Source organism: Musa acuminata, chromosome BXJ2-5 (assembly GCF_036884655.1).
Source record: "Musa acuminata AAA Group cultivar baxijiao chromosome BXJ2-5, Cavendish_Baxijiao_AAA, whole genome shotgun sequence".
Taxonomy (NCBI): domain Eukaryota; kingdom Viridiplantae; phylum Streptophyta; class Magnoliopsida; order Zingiberales; family Musaceae; genus Musa; species Musa acuminata.
The window spans coordinates 43,748,747-43,769,990 of NC_088342.1; the positions used below are offsets into that span (position 1 = coordinate 43,748,747).

Consider the following 21,244-nt stretch of genomic DNA (forward strand, 5'->3'; position numbering starts at 1 on the left):
GTTTCTTACTTGTCCTGTGGACACACACAAAGGGTTTCTTGATGGTGGCAACAATGGAGGATATTGATTCTTGGCCTACTTCAATTGGTTGTTGTACTTGTTCATCCACACCTGCTGATGGAGGCCAAAGTTTCTCTGGGTGGAGGTCAGCTAAATATATGTGGCAGTGTTGATATTGAGATCCCAGTTAGATATGTTCCTGCTGAAATAGACAAGCCAGAAAAGGATATCTCAAGTGTGTATGCACCTTGGCAAACGGGGGTAGATATATGAAGCAGACCAACATATCACTTGTGCCCAATCAGTTCTAGAGTTCATGAGACTGCACTTGTAAGTGGAGTGGGGGAGAGAGAAAAAGTGGGTTGCAGTGAGATCTGAGTTAGCTGCTGGTACTTTCAGATAGGATGAGAGGAGTCTCCATCTTCCAAGAAGGGATTGTCTCTTCTAATTCTCAAAGGTCTCTTGCCATTTGCAGAGCTACAATCTGCTAGTGTTGCAAATTGTAGTTGCTGTAGAATGGCACTTTTGACGCTGGGAAGAGGGTTTGTTTCAGTCCACATAATGCTCCCAACTTGTCTGCCACAACTGGGTGAAGCCCCTAAGAAACTGATGTGGAAGGAGATCTCAACCAGGAGGAGACAACAACAAAAATGAAAAAGTGGCATACACACCTGATTTGCCATGCCTTTATTTGGCACATCAATATCAGTTTGACTACACTTCGACACTTGAAAAGGATTTAGGGTACATATGGTGAACATATCAACAGTGAGATAACCTGAATGCAGAGGTTATAAAGGATGTTCACAGTAAATATGGCATACTCTTTTTCTCTCTTTCTAAAAATTGGTTGTAACCTGCAGCATCTAATAATTCACCAAATATCTACCAACTTCTTAATTTACTCAACTGGCTAAGGTGTATCCATAACATTATCATTTAAAGATTAAGATAAAACTATTTCTATTTCTAAGAAAAATCAGACACCATTTGGCGGATTGTTGTAATATCCAAAACCAGAAAAGAATTACAATTGTACTTCCTTTCAGGGTATTCTCAGGGAAAATTGTATGTAAGACCCAAAATTAATTTTGCCATGATACTACTCTTCAGCATTAATTCTCTTGCGTATAATGAATACCTTGGATTGACCATTTTAGGCTGCCAAATTACAGAGATATGGATGAATGGTTTCTTTCCATTAAACTCACTTCATTTTTACTTTTCACACACACAAGTATTGATCTCTATCTCTACTTGCCTCCAAGAAGGTACCCATCACCTCAGCCTTTCCTTTATGAGCATAAAATGAAAAAAACAAAACGTGCATGAAAACATCCGGCCAAAAATAGAATGACAGTCATCAATACAAATTCGTACACATCCATATTCTTTGTCAGGTATCTCAATCAACTTGAATACAAATATCTAGAATGATGCCACCCTCCAACAGCGAAAAAAATTAAAAGGACTCAAATCAATCTTATATGCTATGATTTGCATCAACCAGGCAATCAACTCATCTTACATCAGTCTTTCCTTGGAATTCAAAAAACCATGCATATATGGTATGAGTTAAGGAAGAGCGAGAAGATGGGTGAATGGCTAACTTAAATACTACTCTCTCTCTCTCTCTCTCTCTAAAACATTAAACCTTGTCCATAAGTACAGACCAAAGTAACTGTAACCCAGTGTATCTTTCCTTGGATAAGGAATGTGAGATGGCATAGAATAATCATCATTCACCGCTGTTGTTTCTTTCCATGTAGCCCTCCCAAGGAACCACTCCTTATATTCGCCACCAAGGAGCCAAGTCAAGACACCAAGTGTTCCATGGAAGTACTTGGGTTCACAACAGAGACTACTCTTTCTCAGACTACTTCAACCCTATCAGAAACGCCTCATGTGGTGGCCAAGCAAGAGTGCATGATGGTGTTGGAGGAGGCGGAGGAGAAGCAGCAGGAAGAAGGTGGAGAGCAACCCAAGTTCAACGAGGAGTTATTGGACCTCAGCCTGTCCAACAAGGATGCAGGGGAGAAGTCCCCGTCGTTGAGCACGAGCACGCCAGTGCTCGAGCTCAACCTCATCGAGTCTTTGGGTGGTGCAGAGCCAAGCACTGCCTCGGGGGCGCTACCTCATCGGGGGTCGCCGGAGTCGGAGCCCCGCGTGTTCTCCTGCAACTACTGTCGCCGCAAGTTCTACAGTTCGCAGGCGCTCGGCGGGCACCAGAACGCGCACAAGCGCGAGCGATCCCTCACCAAGAACGGCGCCCGCCCTGGCGCTCGCCTCGGCGACCACCCCAGCCACAGGTTTCCGCCCAGCATGGCAGCGCTGCCACTGCACGGCATGTATGGCGGGAGGCCTTTGGGAATCCAGGTGCACTCGATGATACACAAGCCCTGCTATGGCTCTTCTCTGAACGAGCGGCAACCTGGAGTAGGGAGGCTGATGGCCAGGGAGGACTTCTGTGCAAGGACGTCGGCTCTGGCGGCGAGGTTTGATGAGCCCCAGGCGGTGATCGGAGGCCACCGGTGGATTGACGCCGGAGACCAAGTCATAGTAGGGAAGAAGGAGGTGCAGAAGCTTGACTTGACCTTAAAGCTCTAAAGAGTTGGTAGCAGCTCAGTCTTTGTGGTTGGGGATTACCCTTTTTCGTTCTTCTTTCTTCTCTACCCTCGTTACTCTACTTTGTCACAGATTTGTTTGCTCAGATGCTGTCTCCTTTCAATAATAGTTCACCATTGGTAAACATAGCTTGGTGTTGTTCCATGATATGACAATAGCTTCATTGAGAGCTGAGATTTCTCTGCTCTCCAACAAAGAAACAATTTTTAAGATGGATAAAGTTCTATAAACAATGAAACTCTCAAAGATTCCCCATCTGCTAACTAAGATGAAACTTAACATATCACAGTGAAAGAAACATCAAATTCTCACATTCCTTCACCATGTAATTAAATTGCCTTATCAACTCACAAGGTTTTATCTATCTCCAATATCTCAAGAAACGGTGCTTTAGACGCCAACGAGAGAGGGTGGCAATATCCAAGTTTTGTATGTTAAAAAATATGTGCCTTATCTGAGTCTTTTGCATGTATTAGAACAAATCTTAATAGCAAAAAGGGTAATGGAATACACAGCCTCAGAAGCAATAAAGAGAGGGCTGCACAGAATTGTTGTTTAAATTCTTTCAGGGGGAGTTATTTAAGGTTTTGGGGCTCGCGATACTTATCTATTGCATTGATTACTAAGACATAAAGAGCCATTTAAACAGAGATTAAATACCTGGGTATGATGGATGGCAAGAGAGTTGGCTCAAATGTAGGAGATGTTGAAGTTTCAGTTAGGAATAAGAAGGGACCTGCAGGTTGCAGTAAAAGCAATTAGTAACCACAAATTAGTGCAGGAAAACCTGCTTTTCCACAATATCTCAATGCATTTAGATACTTGATGTTTGAAGTCAGCCACAGGGCGTTCTCTTTGTCCTACACATTTGGACTTTTTTTTTGTTTCCAAGCCTTCCACAAGTTAAGAATAGAAGAAACTAATAATAATAAAGTTTAAATTGAAAGAGCTTCTCAAGAAAAGGAAAGCAGTGGAATTTTTTTCTCTAAGAAACTCTAAAGGCTATGGTTCATACTTGTGAAAATAATTGCTTTACATGTAAACAAGTATGTTAGCAGGTACAGTTAATGAAAGGGAAACTACAGATATTATGTTATTTTGATTACACAAATATTTGGAGGACAAACACATTTATGCCATGTAAGTGGTTGTAAACAAAGGAAAGAATCTGAACAGGAACTTCTCAATATATATTGAGAAACCTAGAATGAAAGCTGAAGCAAACACCAATCAAGCACCTTACTGATTCTTCCACATGAAATAGCCATATCAGAACAGCAATTATTCTTTGACGAAGTCGCTTAATATACATAACATGACATCATGACCTTACACCACTTAAATGTTGATTAAATCCTAGGAGAGAAATTAAAAATTATTCTGTGTTACAACTTTTGGAAGAAATGCTGAAGATGTGAGTTGGTTTATACTGATGTAAAGGACACACAAATTGTCATTGCAATGATGCATTACATGTGGCAATGTTGTGTGGGTGGAGAAATAACTAATTATGATTTTGACTTCAGGAAAAGAAAGAGTTGGAGATTTGGTGTTCCATTGATTGTGGTAGGGACCTCAATGGTTTGGCATGGATTAATAACAACTCTAAAGGTTCTACAGTTCATTTCATTCAACAAGAAAAGAAGACTGGGTAAGACTAATCACAAGAAAGTAAAAAAAAAATTAACAAAGAATTACCACCGACAAAATAGAGAATATCATTAGTAAAGAATACGCATAGCAAAGAAAAAACAAATAAAGAATTCCAGCCGATGAAATAGACATTGATTTTAGGTAAAGAATGTGCACAAGAACAGCAGAGATTAGGTTCAAAGCAATACAAGAAGAATTGAGTAACAAAAAATGATAGAATCAATGCCCACTAGTATGGCACCAAAAAAGCATTTTTCACATGGTCCAGTATATAACAGACGTGATGAAAAAAGAACTCAGTTATTAAGAGTCATGTCCAACAAGCATCATGATCCACAAACACATACACTATGAGGCATGAATGAGGGCATAATAAAGTGTATCCGGAAAGTAAACTACAAAAGAGCCAATAATGCAGTTGACATATGCTGCAAACCAAATTGATAGAGGCAACTAGTTAGAATAACAAATTTGGCAAATCAAAAGAATTAAGGGGTGGACATTGTTGGAAAGTTTAAAAGAAGTCAAATCTGCTTTTGGTCTTTGCAATCTAACGCGAGACAACACATGGTAGAAGACAAATAAAGTCAGTTGATGGACCTAAATTAAAGTGTTTGTCCACAGAAATCATGTAGAAATAAGAAAAATAAGATCTACTGACCAACTTCTGGTTAGATTTCATCCCCCATGGACTTCGTGATGTTACAAGAAAGTACTGAAGTCCTGACATAATAATCTATACCTTTGATGGGATTAAAGCAAATGAAACATAATTTAATATCAGAAGTGCACACTTTATGATAAAGGATTGAGAAAAAAGCTATAAAAGAAATAAACAAGGGTCTAGATGAAAAGAATCATGCCCTACTAATGATTTAAACAGCAAAATCTTTTTTCTAAAAAAGTTTAAGAACAACAAGGAACATAATCCAGTGAATGTTTCATGACACACTGATAGTAGAAAAAAAAGTAAGATCCTAACAACTAACAAGCCATTTGTCAACAAGGAGAAAGATAAGTTAATATTTTATATTTAATATTCAACCTTGATATTATCTGCGATGGCAGCTATTTCCAACTCAAAACCATTTACATCATTGTAGAAATTAGAACAGCAACTTAGATGGACTAATAGCACAACCCATCTTGGCTTTTACAAGCAATTTAATGCAACATCTGGTGGGTTCACAGATCACATGATCTGCAGAAGTTTCCATACAATTTTGATTCACCTTAATCACTCCCAAGAGGTTTGTCCACCAAAAAATAATATTTTCTTCCCTTTGTTCAAGATTTTTGAAACGTTCATGATCCTCCTAAAATCTCTATGAATATTTGAGATTTAAAGTAAACTAAACAAAACCGATCAAGGCTGTTGTTTTGTGTTATGACATTCTAGTCCAGGTTAGAAGATCTTAAACTCAATTAGGTTTTTTTTTGTTTTTCCTTCACTATCGAATCATCCAAATAAAAGATAAAAAAATTTCAGATACTTCAGAATTTCCAAAACTATCATACACTTAGGCTTGATACTAAATCGAAGAATTCAACTTTTATTCATCTTTCACCATGATGATGTCAAGTAATATTTTCTTACAAACGACGGTAAATAACAAGCCTAAACATGACTTTTTCCTATCAATCATAATCTCACCTAAATGCAGAAAATATATAGTGCAAACGGAACAATGAAACAATCAAATATGCAAACGGGAAGAAAACCAGATACTAGCAATCAGCACATATACCATTTCCTTTCTTTATCATTTTCTTTAGAAATAGAAAATTAAAATCGTAACCAACACAACCTCTTTAGATCAATATCCTGCTTGCTTGATTAGTAACCAAACTAACTTATCTATACAAAGGAAATAAAAGGAAGAAAATTGTACCTTTAAAAAGTTTACTATTTAAAAGAATCTGCATGGCAGTTACAGCTTTGCATTCTGATTTCAATTAATTTACGTCGGTAAATTACAAACAAATTATCGTAAACATGTGGTGAACCATTTCATCTAAAATATGCACTTAGATATGCTAAGACTTCTTGAGAAGGCATCATATCGCCTTTTGATGAATACTATCTGTGTTAAGTGCAAAGAAATTATGCATATACTACTACTTTCATCTTAGATGGAAGCCGATCAGACAAAGTTGTCTTATGGTCTTTCTTGGTATCAAAATGTTAATGAATGTATTTGATTCAAAGGTAAGCAGAGGTCCATAACGAAGAAAAGTACAGAGGAAATCAGACTGTTAAGCAAATATGTTCTTAGCATTCAAGTAACACCAAAACTTCATGTGCAAGTTGAGCATCTCAGCAGACTATTTATGTGGTTTTTGCTTTCTAAACCTGATTAAAAAGATAATTGACACAAATCACTTTCAGTTAAATCCCTGTCTTGTCACAAATTTCCCTGAGATTTTCCAACCAGTCCATAGTGAACATTCACTGTGCGAAGGTGAACAATTAATAATCATGGGGGAGGCAAGCACCAAACAGGAAGACTGTGCCTCTCCATCTCTTCTCCCACAATGTAATCCTACTATGGGGTCAGCCTTGGCACTATGTTAAGCTTGCAATTTCGCAACCTGGGTGATCAGGATATTGCCTCCTGCTCCCAGAGGTAAGACATCATATGTTGACCCTTCCCAATCTTGTGGTGGTGGGAGCTTCGTGCACATGGCCACCATTTATCCTAGAACAAAATTTAGTGTTGGTTAAATATGCATAATTATAAAAAGAAATTAAAGCACAAGATTAATATGTCGTGAATACGGGGCTAGGATTATGTAAACTAAATTTAAAATGTTTAGATCAACCATCTATATCACGAAATATTTTTGAGCCTCAGGAATGATTGCAAGCCTCGATTTGAACTCAGACAACAAAATGACACACAAATGACCAAGATATTTCAACAGTGCATGTTGATTTACCAAAGCCAATGGACGAGCTCAGTGCTGAATAAACAGCACAAAATTGAATCGTAATAAGATGACAAAATCGAAACCTAAAAAGGCAATAAGTCTCACTATTTCTTCACATAGGTCTCGATATTCCTCAACCAACGAACCAGCTCTGTTCTGTCCTTGTTCGCCATGTAGCCATGCAAGAATCCGGCGAGCTCATCGTTCACCCCTCTCTCCTCCAAGTACTCCAGAAGAGTATCCTGCATCTCCTCATCCAAATCCCTGTCCAAACACCACGAAATCAACTCCAACAACGACAATACATAAATCCAGAACAAGAACAAAACAAAAGCGGATATCATTCATTACTTGAAGTTGGGACCCATGTACTGCCTATGCGTCGCATGCCCACGGCGGACAGGAAAGACCTTCTCGACCTCAATATCATCGGGCCAGGCCGAGCAAGCGAACTGGAGGGCGAACTCCGAGTCGTCGCCCTTCGACACCTCAACCATGAGGGTGATATGAAGGCGGGCATCGCCCGCGTCTGCCACCTCCGAAGGTGCGGCCGACCGTGTGGAGGGGGCGGCGCCGTCGAACATGGTGGCCTCGATCTTGATCTCCTCCCGGCCGCGGCTCCACCGCAGCTTGATCCACTGCTCCCCAGGCCGGTCATCGACGTCGAAGGACCGGAACGCGGCCTCCGGTTGGGAAGGGGGCCGGGACTCGACCTCGTAGGCGATCTCGGTACGGAGGATCCGGAGGAGGTTCTCCCTGAAGGCGGAGCGGCGCATCTCCGAGATGTAGGAGCGGGAGATTACGGCAGAGGCTGACGAAGAAACGAGTGATTTGAGGCGGAGAAGCCCACGGGAAGGGAGGAGCCACCGAGCCATGGCCGACGGAGGTAGTTGGCGTCGAGGTTGAACGAGGGTTTGAGGGTGAGGCTTCGATGGGAGGCAAAGGGGTTATGCCCGATAACGGGTCGGGTTCAATGAAATCCGCATCAGACAAGCATTCATCGGGCCGTGGCCCATTTGTCGCCACTAACTCAAATCTTCATGTATTTACAGAATTACCAGAACCAGATGAAGTCGAAGACCATATCTCGTTTGTTGACTTGTTTAGGAATAATATGTAGTTCGGGGATCTTATAAGGAACAGTATGAACCTTACAAGGCTTCGTGTGGGAGATCCTTTCCGTCGCCATCTCCATTTGGAGCATGTCACCCTACAATCGAAAGCTTCGTTTCCACAGTGACCTGAGCATGGGTTGCCACAGTGGAATGGAGGAACGCCATTGTTGAGGAGTAGAGAGACTAAGTTAAGGACTGCCATTGGAGAAGAAGAGGCCAAAGAATCTACCAACCCACCCCACCTCACGAGAGACTGACGACCTGACAAAACTGTAGGCATCTGCTTGTGTCTGACCCTCTCTCTCTCTCTCTATTGATGCAGTAGGAAAAGAACAGCACCAAGCAGTAGGCAACAAAAAGATCTCACATGCAGTGTCTATAACGTTCCTCTTGCAGACTATGAACGAGAGAGAAAGGGAAAAGACGACTCGGTCGTCGCCAAGTTTCACCAAACGCATTTGGATCCCTCCCACCGTCTCTGTAACCCAAAATACCAACAGGGGTTTACTGGCTGCGTACAACAACGCAATGACACATAGTATGGTTGCAGGATAAACTCGGGCTATGGTCCCTGATCACATATTTTACCTAGATGTGGCTTCTTCTTAGCTCTCCATTTATCTCTCTTCCACAGATGTTGGTTGGATACAGAATTTGGTCCGAAACCTATTCGGTAAAAGGATAAGTATCATGGTTGAACGGATGATCAATGTTTCTTGCTAAGAAGCTGCCATGAAGAAGAATCCATCTAACATTTTCATGAGAAGAACAGACCAAAAGAAGAAACCTGATCTCTCCATAGCTGTGTAACATGATAAGATCTCGGAAGACTGTTCCCAAAGAACCAAAATTTCAAGCAACGAAATTTACACACATGAAGCAGAAATGGGGAATCTAAGTGATGATAATCTAGCTAGCTCTTGCAGATGTAGACCAGCAGCGAGAACCCGTCCGGCTTCTGCAGCTCCACCTCCTCCTGGCTCGCCCACTCCATCACCGTCGAGTTGCTAGCCGAAGAGGCAGATGAGGTGGATGAAGACATAGAGCTCGTCTTCAAGAGGCTCTTCCTCCTCCTCCTCCGTGTCATCCTCTCGGCTACGCTACCTCCGTTGCTGCTGCTGCTCTCGCTCCAATTCCTGGTCTTCCCGGAGTTGCCTCCATGCACTGTCCCTTTGTACACGCTGTCCCCGAAATGCCCCTCCTGCCTGCCACCAAACGCAGTCCCGAAGTGCCCCTCCGCCGGCTTTGGGTCCTCCGCGAAGCGGAAAACGAACACAGCGCGCTCGCTCTCTGCCGTCGCAGGGGCTGCGCCGCCACTGGACGCGGCGTTGTCCTTGGGATGGAAGAGCCAGTCGTGGAGGTCCCACGAGACCTGCATCCGGGCGCCGCACTCGGTGTCCACCTTCTCGCTCCCCCGGAACTTCCACCGAAGGCGCCGCACGTGGAGGACACTCTCGCCGTCAACGGCCACCGCCATGCCCGCCTCACGCTCCCTCCCCTTCGCCCCCAGGTCGATCGAGATCTCCCGAGCCCTACCTCCGAACCGCACCATCGTTCGGTACGACCTCCGGCCACAGGAGTCCCCCAGCACGACGCGCTCCCGCCTCGCAGCCGGGGCGGGGTTCCGAAAAGGATATTTCGGCCGCTGCGCCCGGATCTTCTGGTACGCCTCCTCGGCAAGGTCACCTGAGACCAAGAGCATCTCGCCGTCGACTGCCACCGCGAAGAAGAATCCGTCCACGGGCTCAGGCCAGCCGCCGGCACCGCTAGGCCGGAAGCTCGCCCGTGAGAGGTCCCAAGCGAACTCGACAAACCGGTGGGGCGGGTGGTCCCGAAGGCGAAACCGCCGCGACCCCCGTCGCTTCCAGAGGAGCCACGGCCGGACGCGGAACCGGAGTGGCTCCTCATCCTCGTCGGAGAGGTAGAGGTCGGCGCAGAGGGTGACGCCGAGGACGCCGCGGGACCAGGTGAGGGCGGCGAGGCCGAGGCGGGTCTCGTAGATCGAGGTCGTCAGGCTGGGTCCGGCCGCCGTCGACGACGGCGATTCACCCCCGCCGAAGCATGACAGAATCCTGTCCGGCATCCTCCTCCTTCCAAGCCTCTTCGTCTCCTAAACCTGCGGTGCAGAGGGCGGTTTGTGTGTGTGTATATATATAAACATCCAAGCGGTAGTCCAAGTGACTTTTAGAATTACGTGACAATAATAATGGTCATTACTTAATGAAAATATCGAGAGGTAGAATTACGTGACAATAATAATGTCAATTTAATGAGCAATTAGATGATACTTAGGAAGAGAAAAGTGGGGTTGTAGGTGGGTGGAAACATGAGGGTGTGTTTCAAAGATGCCGGAGAGGGTGTGCGTGGTCAAAGCAGTTGTTTGACTTTTTTCCTATTGATTAACATCGTGATGTGGAACGAGTCATGCATGCTGTGCTTTGAAATGGTTGATGGTAGATGGATGGGACTTTTTCCTAGTAATAATTACAGATGCAGGCCATAATGTACATCCATATAGTGTATGATATACGAATCAATCATGCATCTTTCCATGGTCAAGAGATAGTGCCTCATTGGCCCATTTGGGTGCTTAAGACACGCTGTTCCACAGTTTTTGCCACTTAGTGGGTCCTCCATGTCCTTGATGTGGAGTTAGATTTGGTGCATACGTTATAATATTAGTCACCTACGGATATTATTTGTGCACCTCAGTTAGTCCATCAAACTCGAGTCATGACAAAATATACGACTGATTAGTAGTTTCATTTTTTAGATTTTGAGAATCTAAATCGAATCATCTGTTTTTTCAAAAATGAAAAATATTTTTTTTTAATCATGAACAATCATTCTAACAGCCACCATTTTATTTGACATCGTTTGGGATCTTTCAAATCATCAGTGATCTGTTCGTGATAAGTGTTCTAATGATCAAATTATTATATTGGAGAAGATCGTATTCGTCCTTGAGCTCAGGTGTGGATGCGAGTATCCAAGGCCTGACGAGGTTCCTGGTAGCTTGAAGAGGAGTGAGAACAACAGCACCTGACCTAGAGGAAGCATGCCATGTGGAAAGATTGCATGAGAGTCCCACACCCACACAATGCTCCAAAATTGGCACAGCCTCGTTCATCTCCCAAAAAGCTTGCTGATGTTCTTCCCTTATCATCTCTCATCTGGCTGCTACACTCCAACGATTTGGTCCAACCATTTCCTTTCCTGATGCATGTGTCATGTCCTTGTGGGAGAAACTACTGCTGCTGCTGCTACTTTTCTAGGTTTGTTGTGACTAAATCATTGCAGCTTGCTCTGAACAGATTCCCAAGCCTTGAATGTTGTAGTGCAAAATGTATGACATGAGTTCGTCTGTGTCTAGATGTAAAGATCTGTTCCTTTCATTTCTCTGGGTTTTCTAACTCCATTGTCTCAAGAAAAGAAAAAGGAACATGCAGTTTAAGGTTTAAGAAAAAGAATAGAGAAAGCAGACATCAACATTGGAGTTTGTCCAACCAGAGAGATGCTAAAGCAAAACACCATTAAAACTTCAGCATAATAGTCTCAATCTCTCAATTAGGATAAAAGATGAGTGTAATCATTTTCAAGTAGTTAGAAATTGTTTGCTGAGCAGTATGATTGTCAACCTCTCTTCTGTGGTTCCCAACAAATTGTAGAGCTGCTTGAATGGAGCAATCAAAGAAATCCTGATAGAACAATTGGTTCTCAGTCCTTGTTTTTGTGTTGATGTCTATACCTTTTGAAGCAGTAGTCAAAGCCAATTTTGATGCATTTCCCATAAAGAATTAAGGACCTCCCAAAAGTTGTAGTTCACACCTTCAAACTCCATACTTTTTCTACAGATTAGGGCCTGCAGAAAAAGGGTGTCTATTCTGCTAGCCAATGACTTTGAGCACCACATTTCATCCAAAACCATTAATTAATTTGCACTAGTGAGGTACAGAACAACATAAAGATGATAGTCTATGGGTCTAAAACCATGGAATTCCACCTGCTTGCTGTTGATCCCCCTACAGTAGTGGATGAGTTATCAACCATGGAGTTCTCTATCCTTTTCCTAGTTTGTCTAGCCAAGTGCCAGCATATAGTAAGCCATCTACACTTAGATTCTGAAACATCCTCCTCCTTTTCAGCTTCACTGTTTTCCTTGATGTACCAATGTCACATTACTAAGAGTTCTATTTCCATAGAAGAGTGAGCTTTCCTGATAGTGTGGTTGAACTCAAATCATTGGACTTTGTTTCTAAATGCCAATGACTAATTTGAAGATCCAAATCAAGTGAAGATGTATTCTATCTTATATACTCTTCTCTTCCTTTGGAGGACACAAATAATGAGTCAATTCTTCACATTAACATGCTCATTGAAGACCACAAAAGAAGGAATACTTTGACTAGAATCACATAATTAAACTGTGAATCCATGCCTTCATCTTACCACCAACTGTGGATTCTCCATATCTTCCTATTTATATGATATTTCCTTCTTACCTTGAAGAAGTTCATGCCTACTGTCATGGTAACAAATCTTCACCATACTCTTCCACAAAACCTCCTATAACATCATCCTCACTTTTATTTCCTTTCCATACATCTCTACCTTCATTCATTCCTCTTATTTGCCCTGCATCCTTTCTTCTTCTCCATGTTCTTCCTTTCACTTTTCTTTAACCTTCATCTCACCATGTCCAATGTTGTCATTACCTTCATGTCTTTTTAAAGGTCAAAGACCAATGGGCCAATGCAGGTACAGAGAAGGAAATGGCAAGAAATATAAATCTGGCATTCCATAAGCTGAAAGAAGGCAGTGCAATTTAAAGTTATCTCCTTTTATCTGAGGAAATCTGAGGCTTAGCCTCATCTCATTTAGAAACATTTGGAATGAAAAGTTTAGAAACTTCTGTGCTTGCTGTCCAAAAGAGAAGAAAAAGAACTGCAAAAGTTCTTTTATGGCACCAAAGTCATGTGAACATTCTGAGAATGTCTCTGCACTTGCAAATGATTCAACCTAAGGAATTAGTAGGTGCAATTAAATTATTTTGAGGACTGATTCATGTTTTGCCAAGAATGTGGTTGAGTTTGTGAAAACCGAAAAATCTCCACCAATACACTCATGAGATCATAGGTCACTTATTGGCTATGATCCTTAATATTCCAGCTAACATTTATCCTGAAGCTTCATTTGGAAAAGGCAATGTTGCAGAAGGAGAAGCAAAGCACTGACATGGCATGAACTGCAATGATCATGAGTGAGCAGAAAAGAGATGTTGCAGAAGAGTGTAAACGAGGTAACAAGTGGAGAAATGGCATGGCATGAACTGCAGTGATCATGGATGAGCAGAAAAGAGAAGAATGTTTCATCATCCTCAAAAGACAATGCATTACATCTGATTTTGCAATCAAGTCAGCCTAAAAACCTAATGAGATGAGGAACTTATCCAAGAACAACAATTTCCAGCTTCACTAGGAATGTGAGTGAACCAATCTGCAATGCCTTCTCTCTCCTACTTTTCTTTGGACTTCATTGATCACTTCATTCATGTTAAACGCCAATACAAAATCTGCAATGCCTTCTCTCTACTACTCCTTTCCTTTGGACTTCATTGATCACTTCATTCATGTTAAACACCAATACAGTCTTTCTACAGCATGCCAAGATCCAGCCACAAGGTTTTAATGGTAGAACTTTGACATCCAATGCTGTGTCCACAAAATGCTGCTGGAGTTGGAATGGCATGTGCAGGCACATGCACTGTTGCATTCAGAGATCCAATACCATCACACCAACCTTTTCTAATCATTTAAGCCCAGCATCATTTTCTTATCTTAGTATGTTCTATTGACAAACAAGAAGTACTGAACTTGGATGATGCAATGGTAAATGCACATGTAACACCAACCTAATACTTGGAAACATCTTCTATCAATATGCATTCTTCTGTGCCAATGATCTTGACTTCAGTGCCAAAACAGGTGTTATTAGGGGATGGTGGAACATAACCAGCTTTCAAACATGTTGTGGGCAACCATGAATGGAACCTATACCAGCTCAAGCTTCAAGAGAAGCTCCAGGAGACACAGGACAAGGATGATGTAAGTGTACTGCACATGTGCATGTTGGAAGAGGTGTTGCAGTAGCAAGTAGCAGAGCTGACTACAGAGCAGCGCAGCAGAGCTCCATGGAGAGGTTGGAGTCGAGCAGCTCCTCGATCATCTCTTCCACGTGATGCTCCTCTAAGCAACTGAATTCCACCCCGCCATGGCCGTTCTCTTCCGCGACCCGACTGGTCTCTTCCTTGTGCTCTGCCGCCACCGGAGGCCTTCGCGGCGCATGCATGACGACTGGCTGCGCGGCCTGAAGGGAGAGTAAGTTGCAGCGGTGCAGCTTCGCGGTGAGAGCCGCCGACAGGTACTTGCAGTGTGACGACGGGGGGCGATGGGGACTGCAAGGGAAGTTGGTTTTCGCCCTCGCTCCGCACATTAGAACTGCCGCCTCGTCGTAGGCTCTCGCGGCGTCCTCCGCGGTCTCGAACGTGCCCAGCCATATCCTCATCTTCCTAGAAGAAGATGACAGAGAATTGTGGAAGAGATGTGGAGGAACTCATCAGCACAGGGAGTGAGAGTGCAGTGCGTGCTTACAGGAGAGGGTGGCGGATCTCGGAGACCCAGGAACCCCAGTGCCGCTGTCGAACACCTCGGTACCGCTTCTGGGAGCTGGCCATGAGAGAGAGAGTATGCTGCGTTCTCTACTGCGCAATGGAAGGGAAGATTTGAAGGCAGTGTGAGCTGAGCCTGAGATGGATTTGAAGGGGGTGGGGCCCTCTGCATCCTTCTTTGGTGATGTGGCCCACAAGGTTTGGTCACCATGAACATGCATCTCAATCTGATTCCCATCTTTTATGCTCACACAATTCACCTATGAGAATGAAGACAGTAATCATCTTCTTTCAAAAAGGCTGTCAAAAACTCAGATTGCCACTACTAACATGAAATTTTACTCACGTTTATGGCAAGTTAATTCTTACATGATTTCTCAGTTCATAGTTAACAGCTTCATTTGATACAAATCTCAGTCATTAAGATAGATAAATAGGGTACAGACCATCTGCAGTAAAGCCTCTTCAGGTTGATCTTAACAGTTCTGTAACACAAGAATCTGATGCTCGTAGGACTATTGAGGATATGTAGAGAAAGATGAGAATTTAGACTGCCACAAATATGAAAAATGTAAAGAGAATCTTCCCTCAGAAAAGAAAAAGAATTAGGTAAAGAGAATGAACTATTATATGGGTCTTAGAAGTCTTTATAGTAAGCTACTAATGTGCAGAGCAAGAACAATGTGAGGCATCAACACCAACTGCAGTGAAGTGGTGTGTCTGTAGAAGGAAACCTCTTCTTCTGCCTGGGAATGTGAAAGGCTTCATCTGGCTCATGGTGTGGAATCTTCACAACTTATGATCATTCCAATTTGGAGCTTTGTGGAGTGAGAAGAGTGCATGCCCATGTCATGCTGCCATGAGAGAAGGAGACCTGAGCACATGCCTCATAGACTGGAAGAAGGTGTTGATGGTGGCATTGATGGTTTCATTGAAAGGAATGGCTGCATGGAACTGTTGGCCCAGGTGAGAAGAGACTCCCTCCCTCTCTCTCTCTCTCTCTCTCTCTCTCTCTCTCTCTCTAAACAACTCCAAATGTGAAGGACTTCTAATTCTGCTGCTAGTTTTGGCACATCCTCCACACATTGTTCAATGGGTGTGACAAAAGTCAATGGCAATTGCTTCAATGTACATTGATTTCTCCTCCATACTTCACATGGGGATGAGTTTGTAGCACCCCCACCAGGTGTTGGTCCTCATGTACACTGACAACCATTTAGAGGACTGCTGCTGCTCTCTGCAAGTTTGGTGATGAGCAGCAACCTCATGACATGTCCCTGCTTCATTCTGTGTATGGATACAGTGTGCCCATGTTTTACCCATCCTGGATTGCTATGGTTTTTATTCTTTAGATTTTTGTTTTCTTTTGAGAGTTCTTTCTTTAAAGTTCATTATCTAACAAAAACTCAAAGTTAAACCAAAAATAATAATAATATCAAATATTTTATTTCTATATTTGATCAATATTAGGATTTTTTTTTTCTTCATAACTTGGAAGCTCAGAATTGGAGTATCATAAATAATATCTCTCAAAATGAAGAAAATATTAGGTATCTTAATACTTCCCAAATCTTCGATCGACAAAATGAGGCTAATGAGTCAAATAAATCTAAGGTTTGTAATATTGTTGGAAACGATTTATATATGAGTCGTATTTATTAATTTGATAATATATCGATAAACCTGTACCATATTATGATAATTTAAATTTTGGTTTTGTTTCTGTTTATTCAGTCATTTTTCAGGATTTAAATTATATATTAAAATGGCTTGATTGCTTCTCTCTGGATATATGTTTCTGTGGTCAACATATAAAGAAACCTATCAGCTAATATCAACTACAAGTCTGCAGAACTTTGGAGTCTTTTGGAACATTAATTACATAAGATAAACTTGACTTCCTGTGGAAGTCAAAGGTTTAATAGTCTATAATTTTGTTGACACTGCACCAACATCTCTAAAATCTCTTGACCTTTGACAAAAATGCTAAGTATATTATAAAAGCAATAAATTGAGGAATATAAATTGAAACATACAACCCTATAAAAATAAAGATTGAACTTTAATAATCTGACTCCCACCTATTGCCATTAGTTTGGGTTTATCAGTCAATCCTGTGCTACAGGAAATTTGTTTCTCCATCATAGGATAGATTTGTTTTAATCTTTTTTTTTGTATTTCTTCCTTAACACAGTAGAGTTTGTAGAAAATGCAGGAAATGAGGGTGAAGTATAAATTTAGCTAACTAACTCAGAGTTGGAGAACTGATGCAATAGTCTTCTCAAGGAGTGAGATTAATTTCTTCTAAAGAAAAAAGCAATTTGTAGAGTGGATATACCAATTTAAAGACATGCTAAACATAGTTGAAAGATGACCAAGTAAGTTATGAGGATTAGGACAAACATATTGCATCATTTAGGTTCTTCTCATCATTTTAATAGTAGTCACATATCAAATGTCAATTGAGTCAATTAATAATCATAAAATGAGTTTACAATGATTATCTTGAGATCTTGAGATTATATTTTTTGAATCGCTTGTTCGAGCTAATACAATTAATAGGTTAATTATCATATATTTTGAATGTACTATGACATTCTCTTAATATAATAATATGATTTAGTGAGAAATCAACATATTTATATTTTTTATTAGGTAAATTTTTATTTATTTATATGAGTATATATTTTTATTTATTATATATTTGGGTCATATGAAATTTTTTGTAAGATTATATATACATATATATGTATATATATATATATATGTATATGTATGTATGTGTGTATATATATGTAAATATATATATGTATATACATGTATGTATATATATATATATATATATATATATGTATAGTTACTTTTGAACTAAATCGACCCTCATAGTGGTGCAACACTAGTTAATTTAAAGCTCTAATCCTACATGATATATCAAACAAATGAGATTGAAAAATGACATATCAATTATATGAAAGTGATGTGACAAATAAATACGAATAAGATCGAAATGGGATATCGATAGTTGTCCATACATTATAACCTCTATGATCATATATATATATAATTAAATTTAGACTCATTACATCGGATCGGATGAATCATATTTAGACGCATGGTATCATATTTAATCATGATAATTTATTCTAACACGAACGAAATAAAAAATAAATAAAGCAAATCATAGTGTTCCTGAAATGGTTTGGTATAGTGTGGATATGTTATTAAAAATAATATAAAATAATTTACTTAATCAAATATTTATTTTTTTATATAATTGAATTATTCGTGTATTAGTGTCATGGTTCGATGTGACCCATTTGTTGAGCCATACTCGACTCGATCTCAAACCGAACGGGCTTCTACGACGGTCTCCCGGCTATAAAAGAGGAGATGGGCATCGAACCCTAGGGCTTCTCGGTCTCGTGGTCGTCGCTCCCGCCGAACTCCGCATCGACCGCAGGAATGGTGTGTTCTTAGATTAGGGTTTCGATTCTCTGCGATTTTGCTTCGATCCGATGTGATTGTGGTTTTGGTTTTGTTCTCCTTTCTTCCTTGTTAGCCGTCGCACAAGACGTTCCGGATCAAGAAGAAGCTGGCGAAGAAGATGCGCCAGAACAGGCCGATCCCCCACTGGATCCGCATGAGGACCGACAACACCATCAGGTGCTCCCTTTTACGCGACCAAAGTCGTCGCTTTCTTTGAATTCCTCTCTTTTCTTTGCTCTCCCTGGTTCCAGGTCGGTTAAAGGTGGTGTCTTTAATGGTTTCTCCAGGTACAACGCGAAGCGCAGGCACTGGCGCCGCACCAAGTTAGGGTTTTGAGGACTCCTAGGTGGCGTCCGTTCCCTTCCGTCTCCTTTTAGTAGATTGTTTTGCTTGTTATCGATTTTGCTCCATTAATGTTATGGAACTTTATTGCACTCTGATTGATAGTATTGGTGTGGCTATGATGCTTGTGAACTCAATATCTTGGTCTCTGTTTGATATGATACCAATACACATAATGACATAGGGATGAGTTTTACTGGTGTCTACAGCCATTGTCATCAAGGTGCAATCTGTTGTCGACGAGAAAATAGATTACATTTCAAAATATCTTTTATTATTATTATTATTTCATCAGTTGAGATAAGCTGAAGTTTGAGGAGCAGTTTAGTTATAGAAGGCTTCATCATAAGATTGTTTTTTCTTCTTGCAAATGATAAAGTCTGAAGGCAAGTTTTGATTGCTTTTTCAAGACTGTTAATTTTAGTTGAGACCAAGAAAAACGGGATGAGATATGGTTGCAGACATTGTTGCATTTGTGATTGAACTTAGAGAGTTGATATAGTATGTGTAATATAGACTCTCTTTACTGACTGTTAATTTTAGTTGAGACCATGAAAAATGGGATGAGGTATGGTTGCTGACATTGTTGCATTTGTGATTAAACTTAGGGAGTTGATATAGTATGTGTAATATAGACTCTCTCTGCTGACTGTTAATTTTAGTTGAGACCAAGAAAAATGGGATGAGGTATGGTTGCAGACATTGTTGCATTTGTGATTAAACTTAGGGAGTTGATATAGTATGTGTAATATAGACTCTCTCTACTGACTGTTAATTTTAGTTGAGACCAATAAAAATGGGATGAGGTATGGTTGCAGACATTGTTGCATTTGTGATTAAACTTAGGGAGTTGATATAGTATGTGTAATATAGACTCTCTCTACTGACTGTTAATTTTAGTTGAGGCCAATAAAAAGGGGATGAGGTATGGTTGCAGACATTGTTGCATTTGTGATTAAACTTAGGGTGTTGATATAGTATGTGTAATATAGACTCTCTCTACTGACTGTTAATTTTAGTTGAGGCCAATAAAAATGGGATGAGGTATGGTTGCAGACATTGTTGCATTTGTGATTAAACTTAGGGAGTTGATATAGTATGTGTAATATAGACTCTCTCTACTGACTGTTAATTTTAGTTGAGACCAAGAAAAATGGGATGAGGTATGGTTGCAGACATTGTTGCATTTGTGATTAAACTTAGGGAGTTGATATAGTATGTGTAATATAGACTCTCTCTGCTGACTGTTAATTTTAGTTGAGACCAAGAAAAATGGGATGAGGTATGGTTGCAGACATTGTTGCATTTGTGATTAAACTTAGGGAGTTGATATAGTATGTGTAATATAGACTCTCTCTACTGACTGTTAATTTTAGTTGAGACCAAGAAAAATGGGATGAGGTATGGTTGCAGACATTGTTGCATTTGTGATTAAACTTAGGGAGTTGATATAGTATGTGTAATATAGACTCTCTCTACTGACTGTTAATTTTAGTTGAGACCAAGAAAAATGGGATGAGGTATGGTTGCAGACATTGTTGCATTTGTGATTAAACTTAGGGAGTTGATATAGTATGTGTAATATAGACTCTCTCTACTGACTGTTAATTTTAGTTGAGACCATGAAAAATGGGATGAGGTATGGTTGCTGACATTGTTGCATTTGTGATTAAACTTAGGGAGTTGATATAGTATGTGTAATATAGACTCTCTCTGCTGACTGTTAATTTTAGTTGAGAACAAGAAAAATGGGATGAGGTATGGTTGCAGACATTGTTGCATTTGTGATTATACTTAGGGAGTTTATATAGTATGTGTAATATAGACTCTCTCTACTGACTGTTAATTTTAGTTGAGACCAATAAAAATGGGATGAGGTATGGTTGCAGACATTGTTGCATTTGTGATTAAACTTAGGGAGTTGATATAGTATGTGTAATATAAAGTCTCTCTACTGACTGTTAATTTTAGTTGAGACCAAGAAAAATGGGATGAGGTATGGTTGCAGACATTGTTGAGTATATTAATTCAAAATAATCTCAAAATCTAGAATAGGTGAGGATGTAAATGTGAGATAGTCTTAGAGTATAAATTCAAGATATGCAAAAGTGGATGAGGTTTGGTTGCAGACATTGTTGAGTATATTAATTCAAAATAATATCAAAATCTAGAATAGGTGAGGATGTGAATGTGAGATAGTCTTAGAGCATAAATTCAAGATATGCAAAAGTTAAAAGAATTATTATTTTAAAATAATCTTAAAATCGAGAATGAGTGAGGAAATAATTGTGTGATAGTCTTCTGAAGACAAATAATAGTCAAAAAGAGTCATTATTTTAAAATAATATCAAAATAAAGAATGAGTGAGGATGTGAATGTGAGATACTCCTGGAATATAAATTCAAGATATGCAAAAACTAAAAGA

General features: G+C 40.5%; 5 protein-coding genes across 6 annotated transcripts; 2 read left to right on the forward strand and 3 right to left on the reverse strand.

Annotated features, from left to right (window-relative positions):
* The first annotated feature begins 1,569 nt into the window (after positions 1-1,569).
* Positions 1,570-2,749, forward strand: LOC135612896 (zinc finger protein 1-like). The gene has a single exon (XM_065109687.1). The coding sequence runs from the start codon at positions 1,834-1,836 to the stop codon at positions 2,605-2,607; it is 774 nt and encodes a 257-aa protein (XP_064965759.1). The 5' UTR covers positions 1,570-1,833; the 3' UTR covers positions 2,608-2,749.
* Positions 2,750-6,635: 3,886 nt separating this feature from the next.
* Positions 6,636-8,167, reverse strand: LOC135612897 (uncharacterized protein At2g39795, mitochondrial-like). 2 transcript variants are annotated; one of them, XM_065109688.1, is made up of 3 exons: positions 7,561-8,165; positions 7,315-7,473; positions 6,636-6,977 (listed from the first exon to the last, which is right to left on the reverse strand). In XM_065109688.1, coding segments are annotated over exons 1-3 (684 nt in total). In that variant the 5' UTR covers positions 8,085-8,165; the 3' UTR covers positions 6,636-6,976. The 2 variants fall into 2 exon arrangements, with proteins under 2 accessions (XP_064965760.1, XP_064965761.1); XM_065109689.1 differs by lacking the exon at positions 6,636-6,977 and having other exon boundaries at positions 7,314-7,473; positions 7,561-8,167.
* An 890-nt stretch (positions 8,168-9,057) lies between these two features.
* LOC135612899 (uncharacterized) lies at positions 9,058-10,462 on the reverse strand. Its single transcript, XM_065109690.1, has one exon. The coding sequence runs from the start codon at positions 10,405-10,407 to the stop codon at positions 9,238-9,240; it is 1,170 nt and encodes a 389-aa protein (XP_064965762.1). The 5' UTR covers positions 10,408-10,462; the 3' UTR covers positions 9,058-9,237.
* Positions 10,463-14,279: 3,817 nt separating this feature from the next.
* Positions 14,280-15,070, reverse strand: LOC103985891 (ethylene-responsive transcription factor ERF003-like). The gene is made up of 2 exons (XM_009403749.3): positions 14,975-15,070; positions 14,280-14,892 (listed from the first exon to the last, which is right to left on the reverse strand). Exons 1-2 carry the CDS (start codon positions 15,055-15,057, stop codon positions 14,490-14,492), a joined length of 486 nt encoding a protein of 161 aa, XP_009402024.1. The 5' UTR covers positions 15,058-15,070; the 3' UTR covers positions 14,280-14,489.
* Positions 15,071-18,321: 3,251 nt separating this feature from the next.
* LOC103985473 (large ribosomal subunit protein eL39) lies at positions 18,322-19,025 on the forward strand. The gene is made up of 3 exons (XM_009403176.3): positions 18,322-18,456; positions 18,551-18,654; positions 18,765-19,025. Exons 1-3 carry the CDS (start codon positions 18,454-18,456, stop codon positions 18,811-18,813), a joined length of 156 nt encoding a protein of 51 aa, XP_009401451.1. The 5' UTR covers positions 18,322-18,453; the 3' UTR covers positions 18,814-19,025.
* Positions 19,026-21,244: the final 2,219 nt, after the last annotated feature.

Bases quoted from the DNA above. Each gene is read 5' to 3' on its own strand.
- LOC135612896 (XM_065109687.1), top strand. From the start codon at position 1,834: ATGGAAGTACTTGGGTTCACAACAGAGACTACTCTTTCTCAGACTACT.
- LOC103985473 (XM_009403176.3), top strand. The intron at 18,655-18,764 runs GTGCTCCCTTTT...TGGTTTCTCCAG, and splicing joins AGGACCGACAACACCATCAG to GTACAACGCGAAGCGCAGGC.
- LOC135612899 (XM_065109690.1), bottom strand. From the start codon at position 10,407: ATGCCGGACAGGATTCTGTCATGCTTCGGCGGGGGTGAATCGCCGTCG.
- LOC103985891 (XM_009403749.3), bottom strand. From the start codon at position 15,057: ATGGCCAGCTCCCAGAAGCGGTACCGAGGTGTTCGACAGCGGCACTGG. The intron at 14,893-14,974 runs GTAAGCACGCAC...ATCTTCTTCTAG, and splicing joins GAGATCCGCCACCCTCTCCT to GAAGATGAGGATATGGCTGG.
- LOC135612897 (XM_065109688.1), bottom strand. From the start codon at position 8,084: ATGGCTCGGTGGCTCCTCCCTTCCCGTGGGCTTCTCCGCCTCAAATCA. The intron at 7,474-7,560 runs GTAATGAATGAT...GTGTTTGGACAG, and splicing joins TACATGGGTCCCAACTTCAA to GGATTTGGATGAGGAGATGC.